The sequence below is a fragment of the Stegostoma tigrinum genome, chromosome 18 (assembly GCF_030684315.1).
Source record: "Stegostoma tigrinum isolate sSteTig4 chromosome 18, sSteTig4.hap1, whole genome shotgun sequence".
Lineage (NCBI taxonomy): Eukaryota > Metazoa > Chordata > Chondrichthyes > Orectolobiformes > Stegostomatidae > Stegostoma > Stegostoma tigrinum.
Window position 1 is genome coordinate 23,059,556 of NC_081371.1, and position 17,957 is coordinate 23,077,512.

Here is a 17,957-nt window from a genome sequence, read left to right on the forward strand (position 1 = left end):
ACCCCTGGTGAAATGTCCATCCTTAGCCTTCCCCACTGTCAAAGTGGGGCCAAGTGTAAACTGGAGGAACAACACTTGATATTTCGCATTGGGAGCTTACAGCCCAATGGCCTCAATATTGACTTCATCAGCTTCAAAATCCCTCCACCCTCAGCCTCAGCCCATGTCCATCCCTCCGCCTCTTCCTCGCCTCCCTGACCTGTCCATCTTCCTATTCACCTGTCCACTCCATCCTTCCTACTGACCAATCACAATAACTCCCTAACTGCATCCAGCTAACACCATCCGACCTACCCTTCTCCCCAGCCCCCTCCCTCTATTTACTCCTGGCCTCCCCTCCCCCTTCCCAGTCCTAACAAAGGCTTTCAGACTGAAATGTTGACTTTCCTGCTCATTGGATGCTATTTGACCTGCTGTGCTTTTCCAGCTTTATAACTATTAATTCCTTGACTTTACCTGAGCCGTGGGAACAGTAAATAATCGTAAGATTATTACCTTCAAAATTCTGCTTTTTAGTTAAGCTCCTAACAGTTCTAAATCTTTCCAGTCCGATCAATGTTTTTCATTCTAACATGAATAGTGATGGCCAGACATCTCTCCTTCCACTTCAATTGCCTCTCCAGCCCCCCACAATTTAATTTAATACCCTCTGTAATTTTTTATTCACTCATGGGAGATGAGCATCACTGGCTGTCCATCATTTATTGCCTTTCCGTTGTTGCCCTTGAGAAAGTGGTGGTGAGCAGCCTTCTTGAACCACTGCAATCCATGTGAAGGAAAGGCGATATATTTCCACGTCATGATGGTGAGTAGCTTGGAGGGGATCTTGCATTTGGTGGTGCTCCCATGTACCTGCTGCCCTTGACCTTCTGGATGAAAGTGATTGTGGGTTTGGAAGATATTGTCTAAAGTTCTTTGGTGAATTTCTGCATGTACATTTTGTAGATGGTGTACACTGCTGCTACTGAGAGTTGCTCATAAAATGACTGAATGTTTGTGGATGTGATGCCAGTCAAGTGACTGCTTTGTCCTGGACGGTGTCAAGCTTCTTGAGTGTTGTAGGAGCTGTGCCCATCCAGACAAGCGGGGAGCATTCTATCACGCTCCTGACATTTGCCTTGTAAATGGTAGACAGGCTTTGGGAAGTCAGGTAAGTTACTTGCTGCAATATGCATAGGCTCCAAGCTGCTGTTGTAGCTACTGTATTTATGTGGCAAGTCCAGTTGAGTTTCTGGTCAGTGATAACTCCCAAAATGTTGTTAGGGGAAATTTGGTGATGATAATATCATTATATGTCAAGTGATAGTGGTTAGATTGTCTCTTATTGGAGATGGTCATTGCCTGGCATTTGTGTGGTGTGAATGTTACTTTCCACTTGTCAGCCCAAGCCTGGATATGTCCACACTTTGTTGCATTTGAACATAGACTGCTTCAGTATCTGAGGAATCATGAATGGTGCTGAACATGGTTGGAACTAGGACATTGCCTGGAAGAACTCATGCAGAAACTTTGTGGAGCTGAGATGACTAACTTTCAACAGCCATGACTATCTGCCTATGTGCCAGATACGGCTCCAACCATAGACTCATAGAGTTGTACATTTGTTGTCGTTAGTATAGCATAGAAATAGTCCAACTCGCCGATGCCAACCAGATATCCTAAAGTAGTGTACTTTCATTTGCCTACATTTGGCCTACATCCACATAAACACTTCCTGTTCATGTACCCATACAGATGCCTTTTAAATGTTGTAATTGTACCTGCCACCACCGCTTTGTCTGGCAGCTTATTCCATATACGCACTACCCTCTGTGTGAAAATGTTGTCCCTTAGGTCCCTTTTATATTTTCCCCCTCTCACTTTAAACTATGCCATCTGGTTTTGGAATCCCCTACCCTGGAAAAAAGACCTTGGCTATTCACCTATCCATGCCCCTCATGATTTTCTCAACCTCTATAAGGTCACTGCTCAGCCTCTGACACTACAGGTAATATATCTCCAGCCTTTTCTATGCCATTTTATTTTTACCAATATCTTGCCTGTAGCAGGGCAACCAGAATTGAATGCAGTATTCCAAAAGTGGCCTAACCAAAGTCCTATACAGCTGCAACATGCCATCCCAACTCCTATATTCTATGCACTGGCCAATAAAGGCATGTGAATTTGCCCCATGACACACAAGCACTTCTTTATGCCATATTCAGTCAAATGTGACCTTGATGTTAAGGGCTGTAGCTCTTTCCTCAACTCTGGAATGTCACTCTTGTATCCATGTTTGAACCAATGACATAATGAGATCAGGAGCTGTGTGGCCTTGGTGGAACCCAAACTGGGTGTAGTGAAGCAGGTTATTACTAAGCAGGTGCTGCTTCATAGCACTGTCGATGACATCTTTCATCACTTTACCGATGATTGAGAGTAGACTGATGGGTGGGTAATTGGCCATGTTGGATTTATCCTGTTTTTTTGTGCACGGGACATAACCTGGGCAATTTTCCACATTATCAAATAGATGCCTGTGTTGTAGCTGTACTAGAATAGTTAGGCCATGGGTGCAGCAAATTTTGGGGCACCTGCCTTCAGTGCTATTGCTGGAACGTTGTTAGGGCTCATAGCTTTGCAGTGTCCAATATTTCCGGCCTTTTCTTGATATCATGTGGAATGAATCAAATTGGCTGAAGACTAGTAGCTGTAATGCTGAGGTTGACTGCCTGATCATCCACTCGGCCCTTGTGTTTGAAGATTGCTGTAAATGTTTCACCCTAATCTTTTGCACTGATGTGCTGGGCTCTTCCATTATCGAAGATTGAAACATTGTGGACCCTGCTCTTCCAGTGAATTGTTTAATTGTTTGTCGCCACTCATGACCTGATGTGACAGGGCTACAGAGCTTAGATCTGATTCATTGAATGTGGGATCACTTAGCTGTGTCCATCACTTGCTGATTATGCAGTAGTCCTTTTTGGTAACTTCACCAGGTGGACACTTCATTTTTATGTATACCTGGTGCTGTTCCTTCTGCACTCTCTCACTTGACTTGATGGTAATGGTTAAGTGGGGGATATGCTGGGCCATGAAGTTTTAAATTGTGCTGGAATACAATTCTGTTGCTGTCGATGGCCTACAGCACTGCAAGAGTCTTGAATTGCTAGATATGTTCAAAGCCTGTCCCATTTAGCACAGTGATAGTGCCACACATGTTGGAGGTGTGGTCAGTATGAAGGTGGGACTTTGTATCCGCAATGACTGTGTGGTGGTCACTCTTACTGATACTGTCATGAACAGATGCATCTGCAGCGGGCACATTGGTGAGGATGAGGTCAAGTATGTTTTTCCCTCTTGCTGGTTTGCTCACCACATGGTGCAAACCCGGTCTGAGAGCTAAGTCCTTTAGGACCCGACCAGCCCAATCAGCAGTGTTGCTGCCAAGCCACTATTGGAGGTGGTGGACATTGAACTGTCCCACCCATAATACATTTTGCGCCACTCAAGTGTTGTTCAACATGGAGAAGTTTTAATTCATCAGCCAAAGGAGGAAGGTGTGTGGTAACTAACAAGAGATTTCCTTGTCCGTAATACCATGAGACTTCATTATATCCAGAGCCAATGGTCAAGACTTGTAGGGCCACTCCCTTACACTATACAGTTCCAAGGGCCCAGGTTTGATTACGACCTCGGGTGACTGTGTGGAGTTTGCATGTTGTTTGCCTGTCTGTGTGGGTTTCCGTTGGGTGCGCTGGTTTCCTCCCACAGTCCAGAGATATGCAGGTGAGGTGATTGGCCATGCTAAATTGCCCTGTAGTGTCGAAGGATGTGCAGGCAAGGTGGATTAGCTATACAGGATTATGGGGATGGGGTGGGGGAAGTGGGTTTGGGTGGCATGGTGGGTTGGTGCAGACTTGATGAACCCATTGGCCTCGTAGGCACTTTAGGAATTCTATAATTCTGTGACTCTATGTCACTATGCTGCCACCTCCTCTGGGCTTGTCCTGCCAGTGGGAAGGGCATATCCAGGAATGATGATGTCTGGGATATTGCCTGAAAGTTATAATTCTGTGAGTATGACTATGAAAGGGTGTTGCTTGACTCATCTGTGAGTCAGATCTCTAAATTTTGGCACTAGCCCCAAAATGTTACTAAGAAGAACTCTGCAGGGTTGACAGGGCTGAATAAATTGCAGCATGTTTGCTCGGGATGGATGAAATTGATGCTGCAACACGGTTGCTAGGGATGGGTGAAATGGATGCAAAAAAACACACAGTAAGAGCAAAAACAGAAATTTATGAAAAAGCTTAGTCTGTCTGGCAGTATCTGTGAAGAGAAATCAGAGTTAATGTTTTGGTTCTGCTAACCCTTCTTCGGAACTAGAGCTCAGATGCTGCCAGACACACTGAGCTTTTCCAGCAACTTCTGTTTTTTTCTTTCAGTTTTACAGTACGTGCAGTTTTTTTGGTTTTTACCCAGTAGGAACAACATACAGACCAATTGTAAATGTGTAATGTTGAACAATAGTAGAGGTCGTTTTACTCACCAAATCTTTGGAAGGAGATACTATAAGTTTATAGTGAATAAATGAGTTTTATTATATTTTGAACATTTGAATCTTTTGTGAGTTTGTTGATCTAAGATTGCTGTGCATTTGTAGGCTCATTGGCTCCCACAGTACATTGTTAGGTCTACAATTTATAACAACTTTTGATCCATTTCACACCTAGAATAGAAGATCTTAGTTTTTGGATCAGAATATCCTATGGCCTCACCTTGACTAATCAGACTCTACCGTTGGGTCAGAGATCTAAGTTTGACTGTTATCTGTTTCTGTTGTATGTTTATTCCAACAAAGGCCCAACCAGTCAGCACTTTCTCAAATTGTACAAATTGCTTTGCTTTCTAAGTCTGATTTCTTTGCATCCTAGTCACAATGAATTTAAAAAAGAGCTTTGTTTTCATGCTTCCTTTTAGTATTATTTCAGTTCTGTATTACCAAGCAATTGATAAAGCATATATATTTGAAAAATAATATATAGATTAGGAGCTTGGAGAGGGATGCAGGTTTATCAATTCAGTTGTCCCTTTCTGTATGTTTATTTCCAATCTTGATGAGCACCAATGAATTTCATCCACAGTACTTGTAGGGTGTATTCCCCTGTTTTCTTTTCAAAAGAATATTATTTCTTCAAATACAGATTGAGATACATGGTATCATACGTGGTTCTTTAATAAAACAAGTCACCATACACAATTTTGCATTTCCAGATGTGCTACAGGTGAGGCTTGGCAGGAGATCATGTTATCTTGCCTCCCAGGAAAACATTGTGAGAAAGAGCCAACACGTCATGAAACAGAGCTTAACTGTGGAACCTATTTTGCTTTCTTCTACTTTGTTAGTTTCTACATGCTGTGTGCCTTCTTGGTGAGTACGCATCTAGAAGGATTCTTGGTATTTTCCATTTCATAAATAAAGTATTCAGTTAAAATATATAGCACTCAAGAAAGATTACAGGACTTATCGTATTCTGTGGATTAATCTCCAACCTCCCATTGTAACCTTTGAGTAAGAAGTTTAATGCAGAATGCAGCCCAGTGCTACTATGTGTTATTTGTTGAATGAATATTCAGAAATGATAGGTTTGCATCTCAGGAAGTGGTGTGTAATTAGAGTTCCCAGACTATGACAGAACCCCTCAGTACTTAGTTTCAATTCTTATATTGGAGACTGTATGAATGGGCATTTAGGTAAACAGGTGGGTAAGCATAGTCCAAGCTCCTTTCCTACAATTCTAAACAGAAAGGCTCAGAAGCAAATTACTCTTTTTAATGTGTATTTTAACACAGCTCTCAATTAAAATCCCAGTCTGCACTTTTTCCCATCTGGCAGCTATTTTACTCCATTACTTTCTTGAGTGATTGAGGCACTTGTCAGATTCAATCAGGATCCTTATGAATTTATTTAAATCAAAATCCTATGGAATCATTAAGACACCTTTGCCAATGTAGTTGCCCATTGAGCAGAGCATCTGCAATAGATTTCAGACAGGTAAGTTTAGAACTTGTCTTTGTGTAGTCAGGAGGAGCAGAGGTTTTCTTCAAATATTTGAAGTCCTGCACCCTTACCCTGCTCCCATCAACTCATTACCTAAATATAACTCATGTGTAATCTTTGCAACCAAATGATTGTGAATCCCCTCTAGATAACCTGTTTCAGTGAGCAGCACAATTGCACAATGTTAATACGTTTCAAGCCTTAAATAGACTATGTCTTTCAGTACAGTTTCCAGATAGATACCTTGCATTCCCTCCAATTCTGAAGTGTGTGTTAATTAACATTTCCTGCACTGCACCCTACCCCACCTCCACCACTACCATCACTGCTGCCACTGACTGTTACATCAATAAAGGGTTGGAAACGCACAAAAAAACCTTAAAAATATGCTGAAGGCAGCTGACTGAAAGAGAAGGTAATTATATTTTAAATATGTTATTCTAGATCACCAAATCATGTTATGATCTCAGACCTGATCGTCACTTTATGTTACCATCTGGCCAGAGACCAATAAGTTCTGTTTTTAAAATAGACAAAACACTAGATCCCAGGGAGAAAAGAATACATGCAGTGGCTGAGCGGTATTATCACTGGACTGTTAGTCATAAGGGCCAGGTAATCTTCTAGAATCCCAGTTTTGAATCCACCACAGCAGATGGTAGAATTTGAATTCAATCAAAATATGGAATTAAGAGTCTAATGATGACCATGAAAGCATTGTTGACTTTTGGAAAAGTCTATCTCGTTCACTAATGTCTTTAGGGAGGGAAACTGCCATCCCTTCCTGGACTGACCTACATGATTCCAGACCCACAGCAATGTGGTTGACTCTTAACTGCCCTCTGGGCAATTAGGGATGGGAAATAGCAAACTTTCATAGCTAGTGATGTCCACATCCTGTGAGTAAATTTTTAAAAACTAACCAAGAGAATAAAGCCACAAGTTTCCATGTTTCTTTGCAAAAATGTCAATAACGTACCATACAAGTTACAACAGCAAAACAATCTACACAGCACAGTAGTTCAGTGATCAGCACTGCTGCCTCACAGTGCCAGGGACCCGAGTTCACTTCCAGCCTTGGATGACTGTCTGAGTGGTAGTGTTTGTACATTCACCCCACATGTTGCGTGGGTTTCCTCCGGGTGCTCAGGTTTCCTCCCGTTGTCCAAAGATGTACAAGTTATGTGGATTGGCCATTCTAAATTGACCATTGTGTGTATGATGTGTAGGTTAGGTAGATTCGTCATGGAAAATACAGGGATAAAGTAGGGGGTGAGTTGGTTGGAATGTTCTTTGGAGAGTCGGTGTGGACTTGTTGAGCCAAAGGCCTGTTTCCACTCTAGAGGGATTCTATGGATCTACACTGCATGTACAACTTATTTGTAGTACCCAGTTTTAACATGTAGTAAGCATAGATAATAACTGCCTAATAACACAGACCTTGGTTCTTGTTCTAACAGTAGAGACATATTCAACAGTACAGCCATATCCAACTGTTCTTTGGACTTAACTGACCATCCCCTTTATAGAACCCATGTCACTCAGTTGTTTTTCGTACAGGACAGCTAAAAATCAATATTCCTAACCTGGCCTACTCTGTCTCCTTCCCCCAATACTAACTTATCTTACTGTTTGTCTTCTTTGAACTTCTGTTCAGTAACCCCTAAGCTTGAGTGAGTCTAAAGTAGTCTGGCCAGGGGTTGGGACCTTAAGCATTAGTGAGACTAGAGAGAAGGTTGAGGCTGGTACAGAAGTTAATGAGAACAAGTTAAATAGACAAGGCAGGCAAGAGCACAACAAAGAATGACGAAAGACTGATGAATTAAAATGCATTTATTTCAATGCAAGAGGTCTGACAGGTAAGGCAGATGAACTTAGTGCATGGTTGGGAACATGGGACTGGCATATCATAGCACTCGGCAAATATGACTGAGGGAGGAACACAGTGTCCGCAATTTGGATGCTGTGGGAAGAATAGAAGGGGATGTGAGAGTGGATGGGGAGTAGTTTTTTTTGATTATGGAAAACATCACAACAGTACATATAACATAGAACATAGAACATTACAGCACAGTACAGGCCCTTCGGCCCTCGATGTTGTGCCGACCTGTCATACCGATCTGAAACCCATCTAACCTACACTATTCCATGTACGTCCATATGCTTGTCCAATGACGACTTATATGTACTTAAAGTTGGCGAATCTACTATCATTGCAGGCAAAGCGTTCCATTCCCTTACTACTCTCTGAATAAAGAAACTACCTCTGACATCTGTCCTATATCTTTCACCCCTCAATTTAAAGCTATGCCCCCTCATGCTCTCCGTCACCATCCTAGGAAAAAGGCTCTCCCTATCCACCCTATCTAACCCTCTGATTATTTTATATGTCTCAATTAAGTCACCTCTCAACCTTCTTCTCTCTAGTGAAAACAGCCTCAAGTCCCTCAGCCTTTCCTCGTAAGACCTTCCCTCCATACCAGGCAACATCCTAGTAAATCTCCTCTGCACCCTTTCCAAAGCTTCCACATCCTTCTTATAATGCGGTGACCAGAACTGTACGTAATACTTCAAGTGCGGCCGCACCAGAGTTTTGTACAGCTGCAGCATAACCTCTTGGTTCCGGAACTCGATCCCTCTATTAATAAAAGCTAAAACACTGTATGCCTTCTTAACAGCCGTGTCAACCTGGGTGGCAACTTTCAAGGATCTGTGTACATGGACACCGAGATCTCTCTGCTCATCTACACTACCAAGAATCTTACTATTAGCCCAGTAGTTTGCCTTCCGGTTACTCCTACCAAAGTGCATCACCTCACACTTGTCCTCATTAAACTCCATTTGCCACCTCTCAGCCCAGCTCTGCAGCTTATCTATGTCTCTCTGCAACCTACAGCATCCTTTGTCACTATCCACAACTCCACCGACCTTAGTGTCGTCTGCAAATTTACTAACCCATCCTTCTATGCCCTCATCCAGGTCATTTATAAAAATGACAAACAGCAGTGGACCCAACACCGACCCTTGCCACTAGTAACTGGTCTCCAGGATGAACATTTCCCATCAACTACCACCCTCTGTCTTCTTTCAGCAAGCCAATTTCCGATCCAAACTGCTATATCTCCCACAATCCCATTCCTCTGCATTTTGTACAATAGCCTACTGTGGGGAACCTTATCGAACTTGCTGAAATCCATATACACCACATCAACTGGTTTATTCTCATCTACCTGTTTGGTCACCTTCTCAAAGAACTCAATAAGGTTTGTGAGGTACGACCTACCCTTCACAAAATCATGCTGACTATCCCTAATCAATTTATTCTTTTCTATATGATTATAAATCCGATCTCTTAAAACCTTTTCCAACACTTTACCAACAACTGAGGTAAGGCTCACTGATCTGTAATTACCAGGGTTGTCTCTACTCCCCTTCTTGAACAGGGGAACCACATTTGCTATCCTCCAGTCATCTGGCACTATTCCTGTAGACAATGATGAGTTAAAGATCAATGCCAAAGGCTCGGCAATCTCCTCCCTGGCTTCCCAGAGGATCCTAGGATAAATCCCATCTGGCCCAGGGGACTTATCTATCTTCACGTTCTGAAGGATTTCTAATACCTCTTCCTTGTGAACCTTAATCCCACCTAGTCTAGTAGCCTGTATCTCAGTGTTCTCCTCTACAACATTGTCATTTTCTAGAGTAAATACTGTCGAAAAATATTCATTTCGTGCTTCCGCTATCTCCTCTGACTCTACACACAACTTCCCACTACTATCCTTGATTGGCCCTAATCTTACTTTCGTCATTCTTTTATTCCTTAAATATCTATAGAAAGCCTTAGGGTTTACCCTGATCCTATCCGCCAACAACTTCTCATGTCTCCTTCTGGCTCTTCTGAGCTCTCTCTTTAGGTCTTTCCTGGCTACCTCATAGCCCTCAAGCACCCTAACTGAGCCTTCACATCTCATCCTAACATAAACCTTCTTCTTCCTCTTGACCAGAGATGCCACTTCCTTTGTAAACCACGGCTCCCGTGCTCTACAGCTTCCTCCCTGCCTGACAGGTACATACTTATCTAGGACACACAGGAGCTTTTCCTTGAATAGGCTCCACATTTCTAATGTGCCCATCCCCTGTAGTTTCCTTCTCCATCCTGTGCTCCCTAAATCTTGCCTAATCTCATCATAATTGCATTTCCCCCAGCTATAACTCTTGCCCAGTGGTATACACCTATCCCTTTCCATCACTAAAGTAAACATAACAGAATTGCGATCGCTATCACCAAAGTGCTCACCTACTTCCAAATCTAACACCTGGCCAGGCTCATTACCCAGTACCAAATCTAATGTGCTTCACCCCTTGTTGGCCTATCTACATACTGTGTCAGGAAGCCCTCCTGCACACACTGGACAAAAACTGACCCATCTATAGTACTCGAACTATAGTGTTCCCAGTCAATATTCGGAAAGTTGAAGCCCCCATGACAACTACCCTGTCTCTCTCACTCCTATCGAGAATCATCTTTGCTATCCTTTCCTCTACATATCTGGAACTATTCGGAGGCCTATAGAAAACTCCCAACAGGGTGACCTCTCCTTTCCTGTTTCTAACCTCAGCCCATACTACCTCAGTTGGCAAGTCCCCAAACATCCTTTCTGCAACTGTAATACTGTCCTTGACCAACAATGCCACACCTCCCCCCACCTTTTACCATCTTCTCTGTTCTTACTGAAACATCTAAATCCCGGAACCTGCAACAACCATTCCTGTCCCTGCTCTATCCATTGTACTTAGAGAGGATATCCCTGGGGATCATCAGTGAAGCTGTATGGGTAGAATTGAGAAATAAATGGATGATCACTTTGATGGGATTGTACTATGTACCCTCCACCCCAACAATCAGTGGGAAAATGAGGATCAAATACGTAGGGAGATTGCAAGTAGCTGTAAGAACAATACGGTTGTAATGGTAAAAGATTTTAACTGTCCAAACATAGACTGGGACTGCCATAATGTAAAGGGCTTGGACGGAGAGGAATTTATTAAGTATGTTCAAGAAAACCTTCTCAACTAATATGTAGATAGCCCTACTAGAGAAAGGGCAAAACCTGACCTCCACTTGGGAAATGAGGCAGAAATCTCATGACACCAGGTTATAGTCCAACAGGTTTATTTGAAATCTCAAGCTTTCAGAGTGTTCCAAAAGCTTGGGATTTCAAACAAACCTGTTGAACTCTAACCTGGTGTTATGTGACTTCTGACTTGTCCACCCCAGCCCAACACCAGCACCTCCACATCTTGGGAAAAAAGGCGGGGCAAAGTGACTGAAGTGTTAGTGAGGGAGAACTTTGGAACCAATGATCATAATTCTATTAGTTTTAAAATAGTACTGGAAGAGGATAGGCCTAGTCCACAAGTTCAATTGCTAAATTGGGGCAAGTCCAATTTTGACAGTATAATAGAGGAATTTTCAAACGTTGATTAGGGGTGGCTGTTTGCAGATAAACAGACATCTGGCAAATGAGAAGCTTTCAAAAGCAAAATAACAGGAGTTCAGGGACAGAATGTACCTGCTGGTATAAAAGCCGAGGCTAGCAAGAGCAGAGAACGCTGAATGTCTAGACATATTTGTGGCTCTGGTCAAGGAAAAGAAGGAGGCATAACTAAGTTATAGACAGTTGGGATCAAGTGAATCCTTTGAGCAGTATAGGGGGTTTAGGAGTACCCTCAAGATGGAAATGAGGAAAGCTAAAAGAGGGCATGAGATAGCTTTGGCAGATAAGGTTAAAGGTAATCCAAAGAGATTCAGCAAGTATAATACAGGCAAAAGAGTGACTGGGGAGAGAACAAGGCCTATTGAAGATAAACAAGGCTATCCATGTGTGGAACCACTGGAAATAGGTGAGATCCTAAATGAATATTTTGCATTAGTATTTACTGTGAAGAAAGACGTGGAAGTTATGGAACTCAGGGAAATAAATAGCGATGTCATGAAAAGAGTGCAGATTACAGAAGAGGAGGTGGTGGAGGTCGTAAAATGCATACAGGTAGACAAGTCCCCAGGACCTGATGAAGTCTATCCAAGGAGATTGTGAGAAGCTAGGGAAGAAATTGTGGGGCCCCTAGCAGAGATGTTTGCAACATTGATAGCCATTGGTGCGATGCTGGATGACAGGAGGGTGGCTGGTGTTATGCCATTATTTTAGAAAAGCTGTAACAAGAAGTCAGGGAACTGTAGACTAGTCAACCTGATGTCAGTGATGGATATGTTTGTTGGAGGAAATTCGAAGTCTCAGGATCTACATGCATTTGGAAAGCCAAGATCTGATGAGGGAAAGTCAGCACGGATTTGTGTGGGCCAAATGCGGGCAAATAGGATGAGTTCAGTTTAGGCAACCTGGTCAGCATGAATGAGTTGGGCCAAAGGGTCTATTTCTGTGCTGAATGTTTTTATGACCAATCAAAATAATTACAAAGAGCCTCTCCTCCATCACCATTGTGAAGGCAGTTCAAACCCACATTCTCAAGGGTAGTTAGGGATGGGCGTTAAATACTGGCCTTGCTAGCAATACCTGCATCCTGGGAACAAGTAATTTTTGAACATGTTCATCTCATTAGCACGTTATTCACACGATAAACAGGATGGTAAAATTTTCCAGTGTAAGGAATATGTAATCCATGTTGCAATTGCTTTGATGTTTCTCGTTCTTTGGTTCATCTCTTCTGCTTCTTTTCTTTTATTTTACATTGTTCCTTTCACTTAACTCATCTGTTTTTATCCCTATTACCACCTGGTATTTTGTTCTTTCATTCCATTTGGAAAGTCACTGGTGAGTGATATGTCAGGAATCGAGTCACTAATAGCAGCAGACTGCACTTGGGATGGAGACTGAGAATATTGTGGCTACCAGACTTCAAAAGATAGCAAATGAAGCTGCGTGCCTCTCTCTCTCTTTATCCCTGCCTCATACGTGTTTGTAATTCATGTCTCTGTCCCATGGTGATTAGCACAGGTCACTAGTAATCATTAAAAAATCTACAGTAAAAGACTTAGTCCATTTTTAAAGTGAACAAATAATTTTCAGTAAAGAAAAAAACATCTTAAAGCTCTCAGCGATAATGGGAACTGCAGATGCTAGAGAATCCAAGATAATAAAATGTGAGGCTGGATGAACACAGCAGGCCCAGCAGCATCTCAGGAGCACAAAAGCTGACGTTTCGGGCCTGGACCCTTCATCAGAGGGTCTGATGAAGGGTCCAGGCCCAAAACGTCAGCTTTTGTGCTCCTGAGGTGCTGCTGGGCCTGCTGTGTTCATCCAGCCTCACATTTTATTATCTTAAAGCTCTCATTTGTTTCTCTCCATCTCTCTCTAGTTCTCTCTTTCTTGCTCGCTTTGACCCCAGTGTTTATCTTTCTTCTGTCTCATTCTGATGCCTAGTTGACTTTTTCTGTCATGCTGTACTCTTTCACTTTCTCTGAGCTCAACATTGCCTGATCTTAGATGTAAGCAATAATTAGCAAAAGATGAGAGAATTAATTTGCTTTAGAATATGTCTGAAATTTTTAAAATTAAAACAACATTGATCTGAAGACTATCTTCTCTCTACAGTTATTTTCCCTCTCCCTTCCCTTGCTTATTACACTTGTTAAATTTATAGAACAAAAAATGAAATCTACAAATGGTGTTATTAGACGCTTCAAGTTTCACATCTATATATACGTTTTGTCCAGACCGTTACACAAAAGCAGTGGTTCTGCACCTCAACTGCAAAGTCAGGAATGCAGCAATTTAAAGCCATGACAATTAATGGCTCAGGGTGAACATCTTGGAGGAATTGCCAACTCCAAGAGTTACCAAGTAACCACTTGGCCGACAGCTCTGTAGTTCCACTAGGGCCACCGGGAAACGTGGCTCCTGTCAGGACTAGAATTAATCTCCCCCAAGCAAAGCCACTTTGCCAGATAGGATTTTAAAGGTGAGTCTGGAGGCTGAAGGACATTTAATGAGACATTACGGTGCCTTCTGGGGATTCCAAATTGCTTTGTGCCTTTGCTCCAGTTGAGCCCAGGGCAGAAAAGCTTGTGGATGCTAGGTGCTTCGGTGAATATGAAAAATTTACATCATTAGGATTTAAAGTGGCATTTGGGTCAGTTTGTAGGAATAGTATGTTTACTTTGTTTACATACAAATTAAGTATGTTTACTTAATTATGTTTAATTGTGCCAATATGCAAGAATATCATTTGAATCAACTGTAGAGCTTCTGCACATGGTATGAAGGGATCCTTACATTTACATACATTTAAAGTAGTCATTGCCAGGTAATATTTCATTATCAACTACATTGTAAAGGTAGAATGTCATACTGTTTTATTTTCTTTTGAAGCCTGAATTTGCTGCAAATTTGAAGATAACTATTTCTCTTCCTCTCAGATCATCAACCTCTTTGTAGCTGTTATCATGGATAATTTTGATTATTTAACCCGTGATTGGTCTATTCTTGGTCCACACCATCTAGATGAATTTAAGAGGATCTGGGCTGAGTATGATCCTGAGGCCAAGTAAGTGCAGCAACTTAAAACTCAACTTTTGAAACATGCTTCTTAGATGTAATATTAGTGTATTTGATTTGGTATTTTGCATTCCTGATTGATATCACAACCCCTCAGCTCTATGACTATTTATAATTGCTAAGACTCTTATAATGCTCAATTTGCATTAGCTTATTTCACAGATGTTAAGTGTGATGGACTATGACTGCTGTCTCCTGTTTCACACTGTCCATCTTTTGGTGGATAAATAACCCAGATCAGATGGACTGCACTTACAAATTCTGAAGGAGATAGCTGAGGAGATTGTAGAGGCATTGGTGATGATCTTTCGGGCATCACTGCAGTCAGAGACAGTCCTAGAGGACTAGAAAATGGATAGTGCAAAACCCCAAATTAAGAGGTGAGGGAGGCAGAAGACAGAAAATTATAAACCAGCTAGTCTGATCACCGTGATGGATAGAATTTTAGAGTCCATTATTAAGGATGAGATTGCAGAGCACTTGGAAATGCATGGAAAAATAGAGTTGAGTCGGGATGGATTGTCAAGAGAGGTTATGCCTGACAAATTTGTTAGAATTCTTTGAAGAGGTAACAAGCAAGTTAGACAAAGGAGAGTCAATAGACACAATTTATTTGGACTTCCAGAAGGCCTTTCACAAGGTGTCACCAAGGAGGCTGCTATATAAGAGCCCATGGTGTCAGGGGCAAGGTACTGGCATGGATAGAGGATTGGCTGACTGGCAGAAGGCAGAGATTGGAGATTAAGGTGTCTTTTTCAAGATTGTAGTTGGTGATGAGTGGAGTTGCACAGACGTTAGTTTTTGGACCGCAACAATTCATGTTATAGATTAACAAACTGGATGAAGGAACTGAGGGCTTTGTTGCAACGTTTGGAGATGAAGGAAAGACAGGTGGAAGCACAGGTAAAGTTGAGGAAGTGGGAATACTGTAGAAGGATTTGGACAGGCTAGGAGAATGGACAAAGAGGTGGCAGATGTAATAAAATGCCAAAAAAAGTTATGCACTATGGAATGACGAATAGATGCATAGACTGTTTTATAAATGGGCAAAGACTTCACAAATCTGAAGCACAAAGGAACTTAGGAATCCTAGTTCAGAATTCTGCTAAGGTTAACATGCAGTTCTAGTTGGAAATTGGAAAGGCAAATACAATGCTGGCATTCATTTCAAGAGAGCTAGAATACAAGAGCAGAGATGTACTGCTGAGTCTGTATGAAGCTCTGGTCAGACTGGATTTGGAATATTGTGAGAAGTTCTGGGCCCCATATCCAAGGAAGGATGTGATGGCCTTGAAGTGGGTGAAAGGAGGTTTACAAGAATTTCCCAGTGATGAAAGGCTTGATATATTAAAAGTGGTTGAGGATTCTAGGTCTGTACTCAGTGGAGTTTATTCAAGGCCAAGGGAGACTTTTAATTGATATGGGAATCAGGATTTATGGGGAAAGGACAAGGAAGTGGAACTGAGGATTATCGGGTCAACCATCATCTCATTGAATGGCAGAACAGTCTCAGTGAGCTGAGTGGCTTACTTCTACTCCTTCAACTTGTGGTCTAGTGGTCTTTTTACCAGCAGTAGATGGCTAGGGAACAAAGGGACTCATGTTGCAAAAATGAAAGTAGGCAATCTCTGTGTTGTCTGCGATTATCAGCATTGTTTGAAAAACTATAATGCAGGCACCCCATGCATATATCAGGAGTATAAAAAGTGGACAGATTGTGATGTAATTTGGTTTTAACACAGATTAAAATCACCAATGCAATATGAAGTCGCAATCATGATGACAAATGCCCACTACCTTGACACCCATCACAATTGTATTAGTCATTTTGGCTATCTGCTCCCAGCCCATTAACATTCCTGCCCAGAGGACCACCTGGCTCCAGTAAAAAGATCAGCTTTCCACCTCCTGCACTGATACTTCCAGCACTTCATTGGAGATCCTGGGCATTTTCTGTTTGACCGACTACATCTTTTGTCAGCCTTCATCCTGCCAACAAATGCTCTCTCAAATCCACTTCCAGCACGTACTGCAGTCAGAATGAATCACCCTTTAATAGCTGCTTTGTAAATTGAAAGAGGGCTTCAATTGTTGCTGGCCTAACATGAGCCTGTTGCTGTGTTGACACTAGATTTTAATCTGGCACAAGAGAGCTTTACAAAATAATTTTTTTGCAAGATAAGATTGATTATATGCTGCACCATGTGAGTGACACTACCATTCTGTTAAGAACTCAAAACTGGACATCCATTGCATTCTATGGACCATCAGCATCAGCAGCAAATTGTATTCACCCACAACGGTAATCTCATGACCCAACATACCCCCACTGTACTATTACCGTGAAAACAGGATATCAAACCTGGTTCAATGAAGAGTACAGGAGGGCATGCCAGAATCAGCTAGAGGCACACCTAAGAATAAAGTGTCAACCTGGTGAAGTTAAACATAGCTGTCACTGCAATCCAAACAGTGTGAGCAGCATGCAGTAAGCAGGTCTAAGCAATCCTAAAACTGCAGGTCAAATCTAAAATAAAGAACAGCAGATGCTGAAGATCTGAAAAAAAAAGCAGAAATTGCTGGAGAAATTCAGCAGGTCTGGTAGCTGTGTGGGGAAAGCAGCACTAATGTTTCAAGTCTAGTGACTCTTTATTAGAACTGATGTTCATCAGAACTCGTCAGTTCAGTTCTGATGAAGAGTCACTGAATTTGAAATGTTAACTCTGCTTTCTCCTCACAGTTGCTGCTAGACCTGCTGAGGACGACGGATCTAAGCTCCGCAGATTTGCTAAATCCAGTCATGAATGTTTCTGGGCAATTAAACAAAAAGCTGACAGGAGCTGGAAGGCTCAGAAATATCCGCACCCTCAATGCTGAGGGAACCCAGTACACCAGTGCCAAAAGAAAAGGTTGAAATATTTGTTTCCATGTTGAGTCAGAGTGCTGAGTGGATCAGTCATTTCAATCTCCTGAGGTTCCAATATCACAGATGCCAATGTTCAACCAATTTAATTCAATCCATATAATATCAAGATAAGGCTGAAGGCACTGGATATTAAAATATTACAGGCTTTGGCAAAATGCCAGCAATAGGACTAAAGACATGCTCCAGAACTCTCACCCCCTAACCAAGCTGTTCCAATACTGTTACAGCATTAGCACCTACCCAACAATGTGGAAGCTTGCCCAGATATCTCCTATGCACAAAAAGCAGACCAAATCCAACCCAGCCAAATCACCCTTCCTAACAGCCTATTCTTGATCATCAGCAAACTGAGAGAAGATATCATTGGCAGTTATAAAAACAGCACTTACAAAGGAATACCAGCTCAGTGACG

The 17,957-nt window shown here is 42.0% G+C and overlaps 1 protein-coding gene across 16 annotated transcripts in view; it reads left to right on the forward strand.

Annotated features, from left to right (window-relative positions):
- LOC125460699 (voltage-dependent L-type calcium channel subunit alpha-1C-like) overlaps positions 1-17,957 on the forward strand; it is an 814,036-nt gene that overhangs the window by 718,436 nt on the left and 77,643 nt on the right. For all 16 annotated transcript variants that reach the window (XM_048548420.2, XM_048548421.2, XM_048548422.2 and 13 more), the window contains 2 exons: positions 5,257-5,413; positions 14,481-14,608. In XM_048548420.2, coding sequence (XP_048404377.1) covers positions 5,257-5,413; positions 14,481-14,608 — 285 coding nt within the window. The remainder of the gene's footprint in view (positions 1-5,256; positions 5,414-14,480; positions 14,609-17,957) is intronic.